This window comes from Meriones unguiculatus, chromosome 9 (genome assembly GCF_030254825.1).
Source record: "Meriones unguiculatus strain TT.TT164.6M chromosome 9, Bangor_MerUng_6.1, whole genome shotgun sequence".
Lineage (NCBI taxonomy): Eukaryota > Metazoa > Chordata > Mammalia > Rodentia > Muridae > Meriones > Meriones unguiculatus.
The window spans coordinates 7,860,199-7,878,051 of NC_083357.1; the positions used below are offsets into that span (position 1 = coordinate 7,860,199).

A 17,853-nucleotide genomic window follows, 5' to 3' on the forward strand; every position below is an offset into this window, starting at 1 on the left:
AGAGCCATCTGGAGGCAGCACAAGCACCAGACCTGTGCCTATTACTTGCCTGGTCTTTCCTGCTCTGACTTTCATCATTAAGAGCAGGCCGCAGACCCAGGCCTCTTTGCATATAGCACAAATACTCAAGAGGAAGGTTTTAGGCACCCCCACCCGCCCCACCATGGTATGAGGGCTTGACAGCCACAAGGGAGCAGAGGGATTGTACATCCTTATTTCTGGTTTGCAGAGATACCAGAACTCAGACAAACCTGCACCTCTAGTGGCATCGTTTGTCTAGGATGCTTGATTGCCAGTCGCTGCCTCTGGGCAGGTGACAAGCATTTGCAGCTTGGTTCTCTGTGTCCCTGATCTTTGTCCCCTGATTTGACTTGGCCAGCAGGGTGAAAGAAGGGGAGCCTCATGTATTTCTCCTCCACAGAAACCGATGTTGAGGACTTCCGTCAATGTGTGAAACTGAGCAGAGAAATTTTTGCACAGGAAGCCTTTGCTCCCTTCCGGGGCAAAGAGCTGCAGCCCGGAAGCCATGTCCAGTCAGACAAAGAGATAGATGCCTTTGTGCGGGCAAAAGCAGACAGTGCTTACCACCCCTCCTGCACCTGTAAGATGGGCCAGCCCTCTGACCCCACTGCCGTGGTCGACCCGCAAACCAGGGTCCTTGGGGTAGAAAACCTCAGAGTCGTTGATGCCTCCATCATGCCCAGTGTGGTCAGCGGCAACCTGAATGCTCCTACTATAATGATTGCAGAGAAAGCAGCGGACATCATTAAGGGGTGCCCTGAACTCTGGGACAAGGATGTTCCTGTCTACAAGCCACAGACTCTGGCCACCCAGCGTTAAGGCAACCACTGCCTGAGGATGACAGAGGAACTCACGTCAAGCCAAGAGATCCAACTAGTACAGCTCTGCCCCAGATTATTTCCTGAAACTGTGTAGCATCTTGGGGCCCAGATGCCTCTACTCCTGGCTAAGACTTTCATGGTGTCTGAGGAAATGAGGCCATGGTAGCCAGGGAGGCAACTTCCCTTTTACAGTGTCTGAGGGCCCTCCTCCTGACCTCCTGGGGTTAACAGGGAGGTTAGCTCTCCCCATGGTTTTTGTCTCTCTTGTCCTCTAGCCATCTCCAGCCCAGTGTTCTTCTGTCAGGAGTGGAATGATCCTTCCCCTGGTCTCCCACCAAAAGCCATTTCTGCAAATGCAAAATGGTTGAACTGGCCTGAGCATTCCAAAAGAAGCTTTAATTGAGGCCAAGGGCAAGATAGAAGCTCAGCCAGGGCTGGCACCTGAGCTCATGTCCATGATCAGAGGGAGAGGCAACCAGCTGGAGGTACCTTTTCTTCACTTCTCTCCTACCCTGGTTCAAATAAGAAGAGTGAGGTGCACAGATATGGGCTCAGGTGATTGTACAACTCATGCCCACCTCTCTGGTTCTGGTTCTTATGAAACAGTCTGGAAGAGCTGGCTTGCAGGACATTGGTCAAGAAAAGGTCATTTTGACCTTACTGCTGAAGATTTTAGTATGTAACCCTTGCCACACACACAAAAAATGCAGTAATATAGAGCCAGTCCTGCAGGCCAGGTGACTACTTCATGCCAAGGACATGAGCCTAAGAGGACCTTTCATGGTGGCCCTGGAAGTGGCCCCGACACCACAGCCACTCTGCAGATACGGTTGGCCATTTCTTATTCTCTAGACCTGGGGAGAGTCAGCATGGCACTGAGGATGACAGAGAACAGCAAAGAACAACGGAGTGAGAGATAAATTGACCAGTATTTGAGCCTGGGTTGGGGAGCAGAAGTCAGTAGCATTTATAAGAGCTCTTTGACTCGTAACTCCCTCATAATTTCCATGTGATCCAGTAACTTGTTTGTGGACCAAGATGCCTCACCCTGACTGTTCTTACAAGAGAATGAAGATTAAATGCGTTTTGGATTAGATTACTTTCTGAATATGTCCAAAGCCACCATCTCCAGTGGGGAAGAATCACAGTATAGAAAGCTATGTTGCTGGGCCAAGCTTGGAGGGGGGACTATCAGGATTCCAGGCTCCACTAGGATTGACTGGGAGTGTCATGAACTGCCCTCTGAACTTCTGCATCCAGATAGCTGCATCTGAGAAAGACCCTTCTAGAGGTTGAAAAAGGAAGGTATCAACCACTACACTTACTCCGAAAACCAGGCTGCTCGTTTCATCCCACCGGCACCTTGCCTTTTCTTTTTTCCTGTTCCAAAAGAAGCCAAGAAAGAAAATCCTAGGTCTGCCAAGAGACTCTGAAAAAGCAGGTGTCACCCGGCAGTCATTTGTAGCATCATCAGCAGTGTAGCCAGCACCCTGGGGAGGCCGTGTTCTGCCCTCACGCATGGCAGTGTTCTACGGCAGGAGGTAAATGCTGGCATGCTCCTCAGTCACATCCCCAGTCTTTCTCTCACTCTGGCACACCAAGGCCCATTCCACACGTTGACATGGTTTAGCCACATAAGGAAATGAGTTTCTGGAGGTAAACATCACATGCCCAGAACTCACAGATGGTGTTGGGTCCCTTGCTAAAGCGCTAATGGCAGCTCCTGTTTGCAGCCCAAGCAGAACAGAAGAACATACAGAAGAGCCCTGCCTTCAGTGTCTGGGCCAAGTGCCAGGGCTGTCTGGAAGGCCCAGTGCCACAAGGAAGCCAGAATGATGCAAGTTATAAAGTTTTGGGCTTTACCCAGGCCATGTTAGACTGAGTCTCATGGGAAACTGGACAGCCTTCATTAGCTAAGTAGGCTCCTTGGTAAGGGGCCTGTAATACCTAAAACATGGAAGGTCATACATATATTGCCAAAACTGGTACACACTCCTAGTAAGCATACGGCCCACGGTTGACCCCTAGCATCAAAAAGAAAAAAACTGCACATGTGCCCACAGCTGAGTGGGGAGCCCTGCCGTGTTGGTGGAACTTGGGCCCATCTCACTGCTGGCCAAGTGCCTGACAGGGTAACAGATCATGGAGGGAGACAGGAACAACTTGCCAGCAGGATCATAAATAGTCACAGAAGCAGGCGGTGGGAGCACGCAAGCCCTTCTGCCTCCAGTGCCAGCTGCAGGGTAATTTCTATAAATTCAAATTGATTCTTCTCACCCACCCCACCATATCCCTCAGGCCTCAAGGTTTTTCATATTTCCACTGATAAACTACCACAACATCAAATCTAATGCAAAGATATTTTTTTTTTTAATCTTCAAAATTCGTGGATAAAAGAACACGATCTACCCCTATCTGGTAGCTGCTGGCCTGGGTGGCCCCTCCTGGCTGGGCTGCCACCTCTGCTGTCCATTCTTCTACCAGCCCTCCCTCACCCTTGTTCTCAGAGGCCAGAGACTGAGACCCTCCCTGTTTCTCCACTGCCCTTCCAGTTCCCAGAAGGAAGAGCCAGAGTGGGTGTTTCTGTGGGGGAGGTGTGCCCATGATGCGTAACTTTTTACAAGTAAACCTCAACACTCCATCCCCAAAATAAAATGGAAACAACAAAGATCTTAGATAATAAAACAGCACACAGCCTGGAATCGAGCCAGGCTAGCGGGTAGTGTGCCCGGCCAGAGTCTCCTCAGGTGGCTAGGGCTACGGCCTCAGTGCACCCCTCTAGCGCTGGGGGTGTCTACATACCCAGCGGACATTCCAAATGAGGTTTTTGCTGTTGATTAGCAGATCACAGTGATTTCCACACTTCCTAAAGTCCTTAAAAGCGTGAGCTTAAGCTAAGTGCAGTATTCCAAAGAACTCAAAATCACCTAGGGGGCGGGGTGGGGTGGGGAAGCCAAAAGGCAGAAACATTTAGTCTTAAAACTTCCTTAAAGAGGGGGAAAAAAACATGCTCTACAACTTCAAATTTTTCTTACAAAGAGAAATTTAATATGAGATGAGAGGTTGAACCAGGCTGGAAGCAGACATACGTGAGGTGACACAGCCTGGGAAGCCAGGCAGCAGTGACGGGTGGACTCTGGGAAAGATAGTCAGCCGTCCCGAACCGAACGCACGGTGAGTGTGAGCTGCTGATGTTACCAGTCGCACAGTCAGACAGACACCCAGCAAGACAAGAGTCCAAGGTAAATGCTGATGGTGGTTTAGCCCTTTAGGAGAAGAGCACTCTCTGCAGCTGGTGTGAAGTTACCTTGAGCCTCGGGGGAGCCCGAGGGCAGAAAAAAAGCTGCCTAAAGCTCTCACGGCAGAGCCAGCTGTGTGAAGAGAGCTCCCCATACAATGAAATTATTACACAGTTTACTCTGAAGAACAGTTTGCATTTTAATAAAAAAGGCTTTGTGTCAGGAAATAGTCATTTACAAACCTTGAAGTGTTTTGTTTTTCCTGCATCTGGAGTAAGAATGTCTTCAGAAGAGGTTTGCGAGGTCTTTATGACAAAATTTATTTACAAAAAAAAAATAGTTTCCACAGGTTGTCTGTGTACTAGTTAAAAATTCTGAACCCAAACTGCTACCCTTAGCAAAGTAATGGGGTGATGTCCCATGTTGACAGAGAGGGACACCTGACAGTTCGAATGACCCCAGAGCCCGCTGTCCCCAGGCGTACAGTCAGTGCGTGTATCCTCATGAGAACTTCAGCCCTCATTCAGTTGCATGTAACAGCTCTCAGAGAAGACACACTGCACAGCAGCTGTGCAAGGCCACAGGGCTCTGTCCTGACCCCAACATTCATAGGTCGCCACAGCGCTCCCCTCCCCCAAAGCCAGCACTTCTTATTTCTTAAGCCTCCTCAGGGATGTGAGCAGGTGTGCGCCCCTTGCCTGTGCAGTAAGTAACTCCTGCCTCAGAGACCCAGACGCATCGTGCATGGGCGGCTGAGGAAGCCAGGCCAGTGGATGCCACCGGGCCGAGGAGCCAGCTGGACCTGCTGTATAACTAGCTGACCAGAGAATTATTAAAGTGAAGCCAAACCAAAGACAGGTGCAACCCATGTGGATAAGAGGTCCAATAGAAAATCAGAGAACCCACAGAAAGGACCGCAAGTAGTCGACAGCATCTTATGGAAAGGTAGGTTTATAGTGACTCAAAATAGCCTAGAAAAAATTCCTAAGTGTCAAGTTCTTTTGAACTCAAAAGTTTATCCCCAAAAGATTCTTTTACTGAGTATGTGAGGATTGGCTCTAATTCTCCAAGTTCTGTTTAGCCCAAGTAAAAATACTAATAATTTCTAGATTTTGGTGGGAAACTACAATTGTTAGGACCCGTGGATATTGCTGCAGTTCAAATACGGAACGATAATTACAAAATATAGACCATCTCTTTACAAATACAAATTGTATATTACAAGTCATGTACAGTAAATCTATGATTTTTAAACAAACTAACGTATCTAAGTTTTACCTGGTTTGCAAGTGCGGTACTCTTCCAGTTTACGGTTGCCCTTAGTGTGACAGACCTGACCGTCTGAGTGATGTTCTCTCATGTAAACTGGCATCGCTTAATGGAACTGTCCGGTCCCACTCCCCTTGTCGTGACCACTAGTAGCTGGGTACTCCTGCGTACCGTTCAGAACAGCTGCACGGGAACTAGGAAGCAGTGTGTTGGGGGATGGGATGTTGGAAATGGATTTGCTGGGCCCAGTGTCTGATATGCTAGACCGATGGCTGAGGTAATGACACAGGTGTGGTGACTGTCATCACCTTTAACCTCTCTCTCTCCCCTGTCTTCAGGCTGGTGGGCGCGTGCCCTGGGTGTGAGACGTGGACTCCTGGGCAGCCCTTCTGGCCTCGGTGCAGGCCAGGCCGCCCTCCTCACCCATCCTCTCGAGGGGCCAGACGTACCGTAATCTTCTGAGGCTGGGCCCGACTGGGTGACATACCACATGCTTGGCCACTAAGAGCCTGTTCCTACCAGGTTTATGGCTTCCATGAGGCATGGTATCACTTGTACAAAAGTCTAATTGAGCATCTTTCTCCCGATCGGTGCCTAACCTTTTCTAACTATGAGGCACTTTATCCCTGGCCCTCCTGTGCCCGTCTCAGGAGGGAGCCAGCCTGCCCTCACTGGGCTACAAGGTGGTAATGCAGATCATTTCATCTGCCAGGTCCTCTTCCTCTCGCCCAGGGTCTGGCTCCTCATCACTGTAGCCCGGACCAAAGTCCTGGAGTTCATAGTCCTGGCTGTGTGAGATGGGTCCCATGTCCCCATTGGCTTGAGGACACACACTGCCGTTGAGCAGAGTGCTTGCTGCACTCTCCATTTCATCTATGGTTAGGTCACAGGCATCGGCAATTTCATGTTTTGTTGCTGATACAAATTTTGGGTCCCTCGCGTAGCGTCCCAAGCCTTCAGAGATCAGGACCTGTACAGGAAAGAGGATCAATGGAGTGAGTGGAAAGATCCACTTGAGCCCTCACTGCACGGCATGCTGTAGGGACCCCATCAGCCATGTCTGCTAGACTTCACACATGACCTCAGCTCTGCCAATGTCAAAGAGCTGACGAAGAGTGGAACCACTCGGGAAATGTGGCACAGACTGGTAAGATGATGGGACTTGACTGTGCCAGCTGGTTTTCACTCCGGTCTTAAATACCACACCTGCTGCCAAGAAGCCTCCCTCAGGTGACACGGTTGCAGAGCCCACCTTGTCACCACTGTTCCCTCCTCATGTGAGGTTCTCCTGTTTCTGTTGCTGTTTTGGGACTTGTCCAGAGGTCAAAAGCCACCCCTACTCACCGCCTCTACCAGGCTGTCTGCACTCCTTTGCTTGTCACTGTTTTTGTTCCGGAAGCTGCTGGGGACAGTCAGGCTGGCTGGTGTGAAAGTCCTATAGGAGATGTCTGGCTCATCTGTGTACCAGGAACTGCGGTGGAGGGATGGCAGGCTGCCATTGACCTGGTCCAGAGACTCCGAGCGGTCCACCTGGATCAAGGGGGTGTAGCATGGGGTCCAGTCCCGGTAGGGAGGGGTTGCTGGAGGGGTGGCCCACGACCTCGTAGAGTGGCTCGGCGAGTACTTCTGGGCTTTACTGGAATCGAGGCCTGCAACGGCCATGATCTGAGGAAGGAAAGCGAGAGAAGGAAGGCTCAGAGGTCTGAGCCAGGGCCCCAGTCTGGCATGTGGCTGGCTGCTTTGTGGTTCTGCCTCTCAGAAGAATGGGAAAAGATGCAAGTGTAGCAGAGAGGGCTCTGTGGGCTTGCAGGGGACAGGGGCCTCCAAGAAGTGAGTTTCCTCTTCCTCAAAGCCATAGGCATTCTCCATGACTGAGCTGTCAGTTACCAACTTACGTCGTTGCCTCGGGATGAGGAAGAACTGGGAAGATGAATAAGCTACGGTATGTGAACATACTAACTAGGTCTCTCTGGGCTTCCATACTGAAACACACTTCAGAGAAATCCACGGACTCTGGCTCTTCCAGGACAACCATCATTTCCCTCTGCTCCAGCGCCTCTCAGCCTGCACTGAGCATTCTTTCTGCCCTGAAATTCTGGGCACAGCCTTGATTCTCGCATGCCCTCCATGGGAGAGCCACCAACAATCTGTTTGCATTGAAACTGTAGTTGTAGCCAAGGAAACCAGGTCAGCCCAGGCCAGTGGCTGAGACAAGACCTGGGCCTGCACCTGGTGGATCACAGGCCCTTTAGGACCTCCCTGACTGTTTACGTTATGGTATTTGGTGTTCTCAGCTTTCAAAAATGTCATCTTTCTTCCATGATGATACAGGCAAACGGGATCCTTGTCAAGAGCACCGATTTATCTTCCAGAGGAAGCAGATTCAATTCCCAGAATGACCATGGTAATTTACAGCCATCTGTAACTCCAGTTCTGGGGATCTAATGCCTTCTAAACCCCAATGGCACCAGACTTGCATGAATGCAGGCAAAACATTCATACGTGCAAAATAAAAAAATAACTCCAAAGCATTTTTTAAGTGCTGGAAGAAGTGACTAGAAAATCTGCAATGGCAACTGAGAACTAATGTGTTCAGAGCTTAGAGTCAGAACCTCAGAAATCTGGGTCTGTAGCTGGTTGGCTGGCTGGAGGTTTCTGGCATCTCCCTTGGTCAAACACCCTACATAGCATCTCTGATGAGATAGTTCAAAAAATACATGCACACCTATTCTTAAGACCCTGGTGAATGGGCTCTGATCTCTGCCTCACTTGCCTTTCTTGTGGGCTGGTAGCCCCCTTAACCCACAGAGGAAGGTTACCCACTCTCGTGACCAGAGGGCCCACACACAAGAAGCTGCTCAAGTGGCTTAGAGGAACCACCTCTCTGAGGAAATAATTAATAGCAGCAGCCATTGCTGGTAATATGACAAGTGGCTGCATTGCTCTATATTCAGGCTGGGCCAGCCCCAGTGTTTTATGCTGGGAAGCATGGGATCCAAGGATGCCCAGTCTACCCTTTGCTGAATATGGAACTCCAGCAGAATGGGTCCTGGGGGATCTACTGGGGAGGGCCGCCCCAGGTACAACCAGACTGGAAGGTGCAGGCTCTCCGTTTCCTCCGGGAAGAAGTGAGTGCATCCCAGGCGGGGCCCTGGGCAGGGTGGCCGGAGGTGCTCACCTGCTGCTGCATCAGGTGCAGAGGCAGGGCAGCGCGGTGAGGCAGGGCAGGTGATGGAAGGACATCGTCTTGGCTGCTCTGCCTGCGCAGACACTCAAAGTTGAAGGAGGACCTCCGATGGGCTGAGGAGTGAAAGCACACACAACATGTGGTGATGCGAGTCCTGTCTGGACAATGTGTCTCAAGAGTCAGGACCACTTCCTGAGGCATTCAGCAGGGAGCCCAGGAAGAAGCAGGCCTCCTGACTTATCCAAGAGAAACAGTTACACAACCAACTAGGCATGGGAGGACCAAATGGAGCAACCCAGTGCTGTGATGTTTCTCTAAGGTAGCAGCCATGAATCACTTTTCAAATGTTCGCCAGCCCAGGGGAATCTGCAGTGAGTCACAAGACCTGGGATGGACTGCAGAGATCCATTCTAGAAGCTTAGGCATTTCATGTTGTACTACCCCTGCCCTCCAAACACTCTGCATCTTTCTGCGGTCCCCTATTTAAGCCTCTGTTTTAAAATGAGAGATCTGGCCGATCAGCTTAACCAAGCCAAATAACCAAAGTCTTTGCTTGGAAAAACCTACTTCCCTGGCCTAGATGTGAGCACATCTAAGAGCTTGCCATGTGCTGATAGTTGTATATAGGAGATCCCTGCTGATCCACAGCTTTCGAATTTATGGTACATCAGGCTTAGAGTTCTGGGATCCTTTGGCAGAGCCAGCAGGGTCCTAGAAGCCCTTCCACCCTGATGTGGACTTCAGGGAGCCCTATCTGTGCTTTGCATTGATTCAGCTACACCTTTTGAGCTGCTGGGCTCTCGCAGCCCAGCAAAATTCTGCATGACCTCAGTGCATGTATGGGAGATCCTCAGGGACTTGGCCCAAAGATGCCTCCCAGACATCCTGGACTTCACAAAAAGCTTTACAAACAGGTCTGCAAATGAAGAATTGGCTAAGCTCTTGGGTGGCAATGCCCAGTGGAGACAAAGCAGAGCCAGTGATGTACTCAAGATCAGTGCTCACTGGTATGCTGGGACCACCCAGAGGAGCTGCCACCTGCTTATAAAGAAAGCCACTCCTTGCCTGATAACTGGTGTGACAATAGAAAATGGGCCTCTTGGTCAGCACAACCTCTAGACCCCAAGATCTGGACAGGCCAGCTATTCTGAACCATAAGAAAAACAGCCCATCCTATACAAGCCCACCCCAGGCTCCCTCACCAAGTGAGCCCAGCCCTACTGTCTCTGGAAGATATAGCTCTTTCGTATGCCCTCCCCCACTGGCTAAGAATACAGGCCAGTGTAGCAAGCTGTTCCCCCCCCCCCGTCTGCAACCTGGACAGCAGAGCCAATGCCCTTCCAGATGAAGGAGGTGGCTGGCTCTGCCTGACCAGGCTACCCTCTGCTAGGGGCTCAGGCTGGGTCAGGGAACAGGGCACTCAAGTGTCCCCCCAGGCCGTATAGGTGGGGAATAAGTGAAGAGAAAGACCTGAAGAAGGTAGCAGGAACCAAAGAGCAATGGACCTCTGTTGGCTGTCTCTGGGGAAGGGAAGGCTGCTGAAGGGAAGGCTTCATTTAGCAGCATGCATTGGGAGCTAATTAAATATTAAACACTCAAATGGTTGTGTCTACACTCCAGCAGGCTATGACAGCTGGAGCAGGGCATGGCCAACCACGTTCTTTCCTGTATGCGCAGCCAGGTAGGTTCAGGAGCTCCTGGGTTTCAGCTGTTTTTGGTTACTAAACAGAATCCTCAATTAAGCTTCCTATCCCCCAGAAACAAAAGAAATGGGTATCCTTAATCATCATGAAACACCCACACTTGGCAGAATTCAACTGCCCTTTTGGGGTTGGCAGAGACTTGGAGATAACCACAGCTATAGGGAAAAGGAGAGCCCTCGATTTTCCCTGGGCCAGAAGGGGCACGCTTCTTCTGGAGATCAGACAAGGCCCCGTACTGTCCTGTGAGCAGAGGACAATGGTAGATCTAGAGCAGTGCCCGAGTGAGGGGAGGAAAAGAAGGAGGGCCAGGCCTGTCAGAGGCAAGGGCCCCAAAATCAGTCCCAGGCCAGTAAACTCTGCATCTGAATTCATCCTTGCCCTCAGGTTCGGTTTCCCCACTGTGGAGTGGGAGAGTTGGGCTGACTATATGAACCTCAGGATGGACACAAGCTCAAAGGCAATGCCCTTAGACACAAAAAGCCTCTTCTTGGGTGCATGAAAGTTTGGGGCTACAGTGCACCCCTCTCTTTTCTCTGAGAGAACCAGTTATGGGGGTACAGATGATAGACAGAAGAGCACTGTCTGCTGGAGTACTGGCTAGTCCTAAGAGTTGGCCACCTCTCCCTGGAATCACAGATCCGCCATTTATCTCAGGGGTAGGATGGGGGCAGGCATGGTGCTCTCTGGAAGGCTTCACCCTAAACAAGAAGGCTGGCCTCACATGGTGGGGTGGGAGGCAGAAGGCGTCTCCTGGGAGATCTCCGTGAATCATAGCCGACGGACGAGTCGTCGTCTTCTGAGAAACCTTGGGGGTGATGGTAGCCGCGGGGCCTCTCAAAGTCCATGGAGCTGCCTGGGTACCTGCTGTAATAGCTGTAGTTTTGCCTGGCAGTTGGCAAGAGAAAAACAAGAAGGTACAGATGAGGCTCTGGGCAACAAGCCTTGACCTAGTTCTGACAAGCCCTGTCCTACTCTCTTTGCAGTCACTAGGTCATGGCAGGAAGCTTCAAGGTGGACAACAAGGACCATCTCAGAAAACTGGTGCTGGAGGCTTGTGATAAGTCACTCAATAGTTGTTTTCATGTCCAGGCAGGCACAGGCCCAAAGCAGATCACCCAAACCCTCCCTTCATTCATCTCCTGGAGATCACTGTCCCAAAGACTTGGCCTCTGCAGGACCTGGCAAGACACAGAGCTTGGAGGACATCAGCATGCAGGCTCAGTCCAACATGAAAAACAGGGGAGGCCATGGCAGGCTCCTAGGTCGGGTTCTTGTTTGAGGGGCGTGTTTCAATTCCAAAAAAGAAAATGGAAGGGCTTGCCTGTTGCTGCTGTTAATGGAGACGGACAACCAGCAGAGATAGCTGAGGATCGGGGATGAATAAGCCCCAGAAGTGGGATTCACAGGTCCATTTTGGCTCCAAACTACTGAGTGTGGGAGTCGGGTGTTGAAGGGAGGTGGTGGGAAAGGGTCTGTTAGAGCACAAGGGAGGGTCAGGCTGTGTCTCAGGTGCGAGTCATGGCCTCACTGTAGCACCATTTCAGGTTCGTGGCCCCAGCCTGAGAAGATAGTTATCTGTAGGTTAGGGAGCATGGTGATAGGTAATTTTGTCCTCCTGAATTGGCTGCAATGTCCTAAAGCAAAGTATCTGTTTCTTTTTTAAAAAGAATTTTAAAAAAATTATATGTGCGTGGTTTTGTGTATGCGTGTATAGTGTGCCTTTTGCATACAGTGCTGGTAGAGATCAGAAACAGGCATCAGAACCCCCAGGAACTGGAGTGATAGTTGCGAGGTGCCATGTGGGTACTGCCTTGTCTCCAGCCCAGCAGAACGCCCATTTTGCCCAGCAGCATTCTTTCTGCAGGACAGAAGTTGACAGAGCCACTTCTGCTTGAGGGAGGCTGTTCTAACCTCTTGTCCCCTTACTTTCAGGAGAGACCCTTTCATTGGAGCAGGAAGCAGGGGCCATTTCACCAGCCAAGCTGCTTTGTAAACAAACACAGCCAAGGTTGGTGTTCCCAAGTCTGTTAATCAGTGTCCAAGTGGTTCCACAGTAATGGGAACAGGGACTGCTTCTGACATGAACTGATTGGCCTGCTCTTTGATCACCTCCCCCTGAGGGGGGAGCAGCCTTACCAGGCCACAGAGGAAGACAATGCAGCTACTCCTGATGAGACCTAACAGACTAGGATCAGAAGGAAGAAAAAGAAACCCTTCCCTACCAGTGGACTTGGGGAGGGGCATGTGTGGAGAAGGGGAAGAAAGGGAGGGATTGGGAGGGGAGGAGGGAGGGAACTAGAGGGGGGATACAAAGTAAATAAAGTGTAATTAAAAATAAAAAAGACTGTGCACACCTGTAACCCCAGCACTTGGGATGTGGAGACAGGCAGATCTCTGTTGAGTTCAAGACCAGCCTTGTCTACATAGTGAGTTCCCGGACAGCCAGGGCTGTATAGAGTCCCTGTCTCAAAATACCTGCTGCCTAAAAAGAACTCATCTCTGAAATGACAGGGCTCTGTCAGCCTCGGTGGGTTCAGAGCCTTTGCTGAGGGTCTCAGAGGCCTCTGGTGGAAATAAGGCAAACGTAAGGCCCTGCCCTTGATGTTCCGAGGAATCCCATGTATTGCTGAGTACTAAGCGGGAGCAGAAACAGAGGGGGAGGGCTGGTCTCCTAAACTCAGCCCAAGCTGAGCCCCTCACCTGCTCCAGGTGGGAGAGCTGTCCTCCTCATAGCACTCCTCACTACTGAAATACTCCTGTTCCCCCAAGCAGCGGGGGTCTCGGAAGTAGCCGTGTATCTCAGGGTCTTCTCGGCAAATAGTTGGAAGCTGCTCATCTCCCGACTCTGACCTGCAGTTGGGAAAGAGATCTAAGAGCTTGGGGAGGTGGTAGCGCCATCTTCCAGCGGTGCCTCTGCACCAGCCTGGTCCCTCCCTCCGAGTGCCTGCTTCTTTATCCACACTCCTGCCCCGTGCGGGTGAGACTACTCAGGCCCCGGCCAAGATGCTCTGTGCCTGTACGCCTGTGCGTGTGCTTGTGGCCTCAGTATCTTGCACAGCGCTGTAGCCAAAGCACTGTGCCTAGAGACCTCGAGATGTAGACACAGTTGTAATTAGAATAACAGAGCAAGACAGAGGGCTTCACTCTGTAGCCAGTGGTCCCAAGAAAAAACGCTAGGTTCCCAGACATCTCCTCCCACCCCCACCCCCCACGCACTACCGCAGTGCCAGCTAGTGTGAATTCAGAACCTGCAACAGACATCTCTGTCCTGATGACTGCACCCTCTCAAATGGGGCTCTTGGGAAAGTTCTGGCTTTCGTGCCACCGGAGAGGTGTTCCTGAAATTTGTATCCTGACGTTTCCATAGGCTGCCCTGCCCCGGGTCAGCACACTATTTCCGTGAAAGAGCCTGCTTCCTCCTGGTCTCAAGCGGCCCACTGGGCTCAGCACCTCATTCATTCGCTCATGGCCATACCACCCATAATTAAGCCCAGGTTAACACACATACATGAGGCTATCCCACGCACACACACCCAGGGTTACCTGGAAGTCAACTAGAGAGATCTATTGCCTGGATTCCAGAATGTCTGAGCTATGTTTCTCTTAAGTCCACAGGAGAATCTGGACCCCTAAAGCATCTAGACCTGCCCAGCTACCCTGGGGTGAGGAAAGAGGGGAGACTGATGGGCACCGGTTCCTTTTTGGGGAGTGGGAACTGTTCATGAAAGCAAAGCTCTGGCATTTTGAAAATTTATCAGGTGACTTGGCTAAAAGACATTGTTTTCTTCCTTGGCACTGAATGAATGCAGTGGGTAACAGGACAGCACCGTATTTTAAACAAAAGACATTGGCAACAGCACCTACCTAATGTAAGTTTCATAATAGCGGGTTCTATCCAGGAAAGGCATGCCACGGGAGGGAGGGAGAAGAGAAGAGTTAAACATGCCCAAAAGCGTTGGAAGCATAGGTAACAGCCCCCCCCCCTCAGGAGTGGGCAAGCTCCAGTTTGCTGGCTGGTTGGGTCTGGCCAACCATCTGTTCTCAGGTGGCCCATGAGCTAGGAAGAGGTCTTACATTCATAAAGGACAAAAAATGAAGTAAAACCCTTCTAACTTTACAAAATTGACACTTCAGTGTCTACACACACAGCAGTAAGAGAACACAACTGCATTGGCTCACTTAAGAATGTTCCCTGGTTGCATTCACCCTGGTATGGCAAAGTTGGGTGGTTCTGCAAGAGAGACCGAATGGTCCTCAAAAACTAAAATACTGGCCCTTTACAAAAGATGGTCACCAACCCCCAGGCCAAAGCATGTTGTCCTGCCTGGGGACGGTGGCGTTGTGGCTGCTGTTGTTTTAAGAGAACACCCTGTGCAGCAGGATGGTGGAGTGGGTGAGCCCTTAAGTGGTCGGGCTCTCACACAGACACTGCATAGAGAGGCCAAGAGATGAGCGGCACCCCAGTTCAAGCGCAAATGTCTTCGGGGGATTACCAAGTGCCAGAGCACAGGAAGACGAGCCTCGCTCTGTGGAATGGGCATGACAAGGGCAGACTCTGTGTCACCTTTTCAAGGTTACCTTTTAATACTGGACCTTCTTTGAAGCTCTCGGTCATGCTTGTAGGAGTAATGCCCGTTTTCAGACACATGCTCAGGGTTCCCAACGCTGGGCCGCTTTCCGCCGGCAGCTTTGGACATATTGGCATTATTGAGATTGGCATTTGTTGAGGTGGGAACTTGCTTCCCTATGGAATTATGGTTATGATGGTTAGGACACACCGAATTTCCTGCTGGAGGAAACAGCGGTCTCTCAGTATCACTTGCAGGTGGAATTGAAGGCCTTTGGACATGCAGGGGACGGTGGGTGGTATTGGTCTGCTGAAGGGAATCTCTCCTATCACTATTAACATGATTGACATGGTTTCCAAGCAGGGCACCATTTCTCTGCAAAATAATGGGAGACAACACCAGTAATTGAACAAGTATTTGATGCAGGCTAGCTATGTTAGGTCATTTTTCTCTACATGAAACACAAACTCTAGGCAAGCTCCAGAGGATCCCTGTGACACAAACTGAGTGTCTCGGTGGTCAGGTGAACATATTCGTGTGGCAGTTGGCCCACCTGAAATGAGGAAGGTTACCAAGTCCTGAGCTGGGGAGCAATTTCTCTGCTGCCCCTTGGGTATGTTCTTCCAGTCGCTCCAAGACGAGGTGACTTAAGCCCAGCTGGCTTGGTGGGTAGCCCCACGGTGGGGTACTCGACATTTTCTCTGAGCTGGGAGGCTGAGGGCTGGCTGGCAGATCAAAGAACTGGGCTAGAGCAGAAGGAGAGCAGCATGGACAGCTGCTAGAAAGACCCAGACTGTTCCTGTACTTTGGTCAGTTGGCTGTGGCCAAGCTGAGAAAGCTGACAGCTGGGGGTGGGGGGAAAGCTCAGGAAAAAGGCTGGTCTGGCCCACAAGAGGTGCTGGTGAATGGAGAGATCCCAGGGTGGAGAGGGGCAGGATATGCCAGCCTCGCTAGCCCCTGCCACTGGCCTGTATTCTCCACACTCCTCTGTGGATCAGAACCACCCCAACCAAAGTCCTGCCCCACTGTCTCCATGCGGCCAGTGAGTAGCTAGGCGTGGAATAATTACTTTGAATACATCTTCATCTTCTGGTTTGGATTCTTCTGGCTCATCATCTTGCAAGTCACAGGATATAGCACGTCGGATTTCTGGCCCAATGTCATGCAGAGTCCTTAATCCCGCCTAAGTCAATGAAAATGGCAGAACAGGTTAGACATCAAGGAGCCCTGGTCCAGCCTGATGGAGCAGTGGGAAGGAAGCTTTCTCCAAAGGCCAATCCAAGGAACTACAGACTAGTTGTAATTGCAACCTAGGGTGTTTGGGATTTGGTCAGAAGGTCACACTGGGACTAGGCTGGGCCGATTAAAGCCTGTTATTAAGTAACTTCCTCTGCAAACACCTCAGCTATAGCACACCACCTGGCTACCAGCACTATGGACCGTGCCAGCCAAGAGTGCATGCCCGCCCCTGACTAACTGACAGTCTTTAGAAAGGCTGCTTGCAGAGAACCATGTTCTGAGCCCTGAACAGGACAAGGAATATCACCAAGTTATTTTAATAAACAAACAAACAAACAAATAAAGAGGGGACAAGAATTGCCTGGCTTCGTGGAGGATGAGCTAGACTTGGTGCAGGGAAGCAAGCAGCCATCGGGGCCACTGACTCACTGTGAAGCATGGAACAGGTGAGTGACATCATACATTGCAGTCACCAGCACACTCAGATCACAAGGAAACAGACCAACAGTCACACAGGCTTAGGCTGCTGTGCAACAGGGCCACACCGGCCATCAGGATATAGCCTTGGCCTATAGCCATGGCGGCTGAGAACTCAACCAGCAGAGGGACCAGGATGCTCAAGTGCACACAAAGAGAGGTCTTGCAACCATCTATCTGCAGTATAGGAGCCACGAGTAACAGCCCCAAGGTCTATACTTCCCCAGAGACCCTCTCTCCTGGCCTTCCTTAGCCCAAGGGATCTGTCAGGAGAGACCTGGGCAAGTCTCTGCATTGTCCACAGCTGTGCTGGGAAAACTGTAAAGTACACACAGCCTGTGGACAGGGAAAGGTGGAACCAGTAGCCCCAAGAAAACGGAATTTTCAGCATAATTTGAAGAAGGCCAAGATGCTGGCTTCAGACTAATAGGGGCCTTATCCTTCTCCACAGTTGCTCCCCGGTCTTAAGTTCTGCTTTCAGTATCCAGGCAGCAAACAGTAGCCCCTACAAGCTAGCAGAGAATCTAAGACACTGGCTGGGTAAGCTTCCTTCAGCAACTTGTGCTCCAACCCCAGGGCCATTTACTCCACAGAAAGCTGTGGAGTGCTGGGTTCCTGGGTGGAGACCACTTTGTCCTTTCTCCTCAGCGCCACACAGAAGGTGAGTAGTCTGGGGAAGGACTGAGATCAAGAGCAGTGCTCACACATGAGATACACATATGGTGGGAAAGATGCTCCGGTGAAGGGAAAGGGAGGGGCAGAAGCAAGAGGGAAGGGAAGGAGGAGGGGAGCAGACAGGGGCTAAGCAGGGCTGGAAACCCTGTATGAGAATACTTATAACTGGCCATCTGAGGACACCAGTGGTGACAATGGCTAATTCAAATTATAAAGTTGTTCAGAAATTTCTCAAGTAGACCTTTATAAAAGCAGACACACCCACAAGAACATCTGGCTCATTAGATGATTCTGGAAAAAAAAAAAAAGGGGCAGACAGGGCTGGCTTGGTCCAAACCCTTCCATCACTGGAAACCAGTAGGTCCTTTTGGTTTCATAAATTGTAGGGACAAGGGTCACGCTGGGAATGGAAACTTTATGGGCCCTGCCTAGGAGTAGAAGGCAAAGGAACCTTAGTTCCTGGGGTAGGGGACAAGTGCACGCATTTGTCCCCTGGCATGAAGCTTAAGCATGGCACCCTAAACTTACTATAGACCACAGAATGGTTATGACAAATTTCTAGCATGTATATCAGCGTAGAGGAAGGGAAAGACAGGCGTATCCCAGGGACCCAGAATAGTTTATGATGTGGCCACAAAAATCTACTTCTTATTC

General features: G+C 50.7%; 2 protein-coding genes across 13 annotated transcripts in view; one reads left to right on the plus strand and one right to left on the minus strand.

The window, feature by feature from the left end:
- Nucleotides 1-4,322, plus strand: part of Chdh (choline dehydrogenase) — a 33,119-nt gene extending 28,797 nt beyond the window's left edge. The window contains exon 9 of the mRNA XM_021635189.2: nucleotides 422-4,322. Coding sequence (XP_021490864.1) covers nucleotides 422-840 — 419 coding nt within the window. The 3' untranslated portion in view covers nucleotides 841-4,322. The remainder of the gene's footprint in view (nucleotides 1-421) is intronic.
- A 1,169-nt stretch (nucleotides 4,323-5,491) lies between these two features.
- Cacna1d (calcium voltage-gated channel subunit alpha1 D) overlaps nucleotides 5,492-17,853 on the minus strand; it is a 301,017-nt gene continuing 288,655 nt past the window's right edge. For 11 of the 12 annotated variants that reach the window (XM_060390786.1, XM_060390779.1, XM_060390778.1 and 8 more), the window contains 8 exons: nucleotides 15,878-15,991; nucleotides 14,819-15,183; nucleotides 14,105-14,131; nucleotides 12,941-13,090; nucleotides 10,962-11,125; nucleotides 8,529-8,650; nucleotides 6,695-7,015; nucleotides 5,492-6,320 (listed from right to left, as the gene is read on the minus strand). In XM_060390786.1, coding sequence (XP_060246769.1) covers nucleotides 6,027-6,320; nucleotides 6,695-7,015; nucleotides 8,529-8,650; nucleotides 10,962-11,125; nucleotides 12,941-13,090; nucleotides 14,105-14,131; nucleotides 14,819-15,183; nucleotides 15,878-15,991 — 1,557 coding nt within the window. In that variant the 3' untranslated portion in view covers nucleotides 5,492-6,026. The remainder of the gene's footprint in view (nucleotides 6,321-6,694; nucleotides 7,016-8,528; nucleotides 8,651-10,961; nucleotides 11,126-12,940; nucleotides 13,091-14,104; nucleotides 14,132-14,818; nucleotides 15,184-15,877; nucleotides 15,992-17,853) is intronic. The other variant, XM_060390782.1, reaches the window with a different exon arrangement.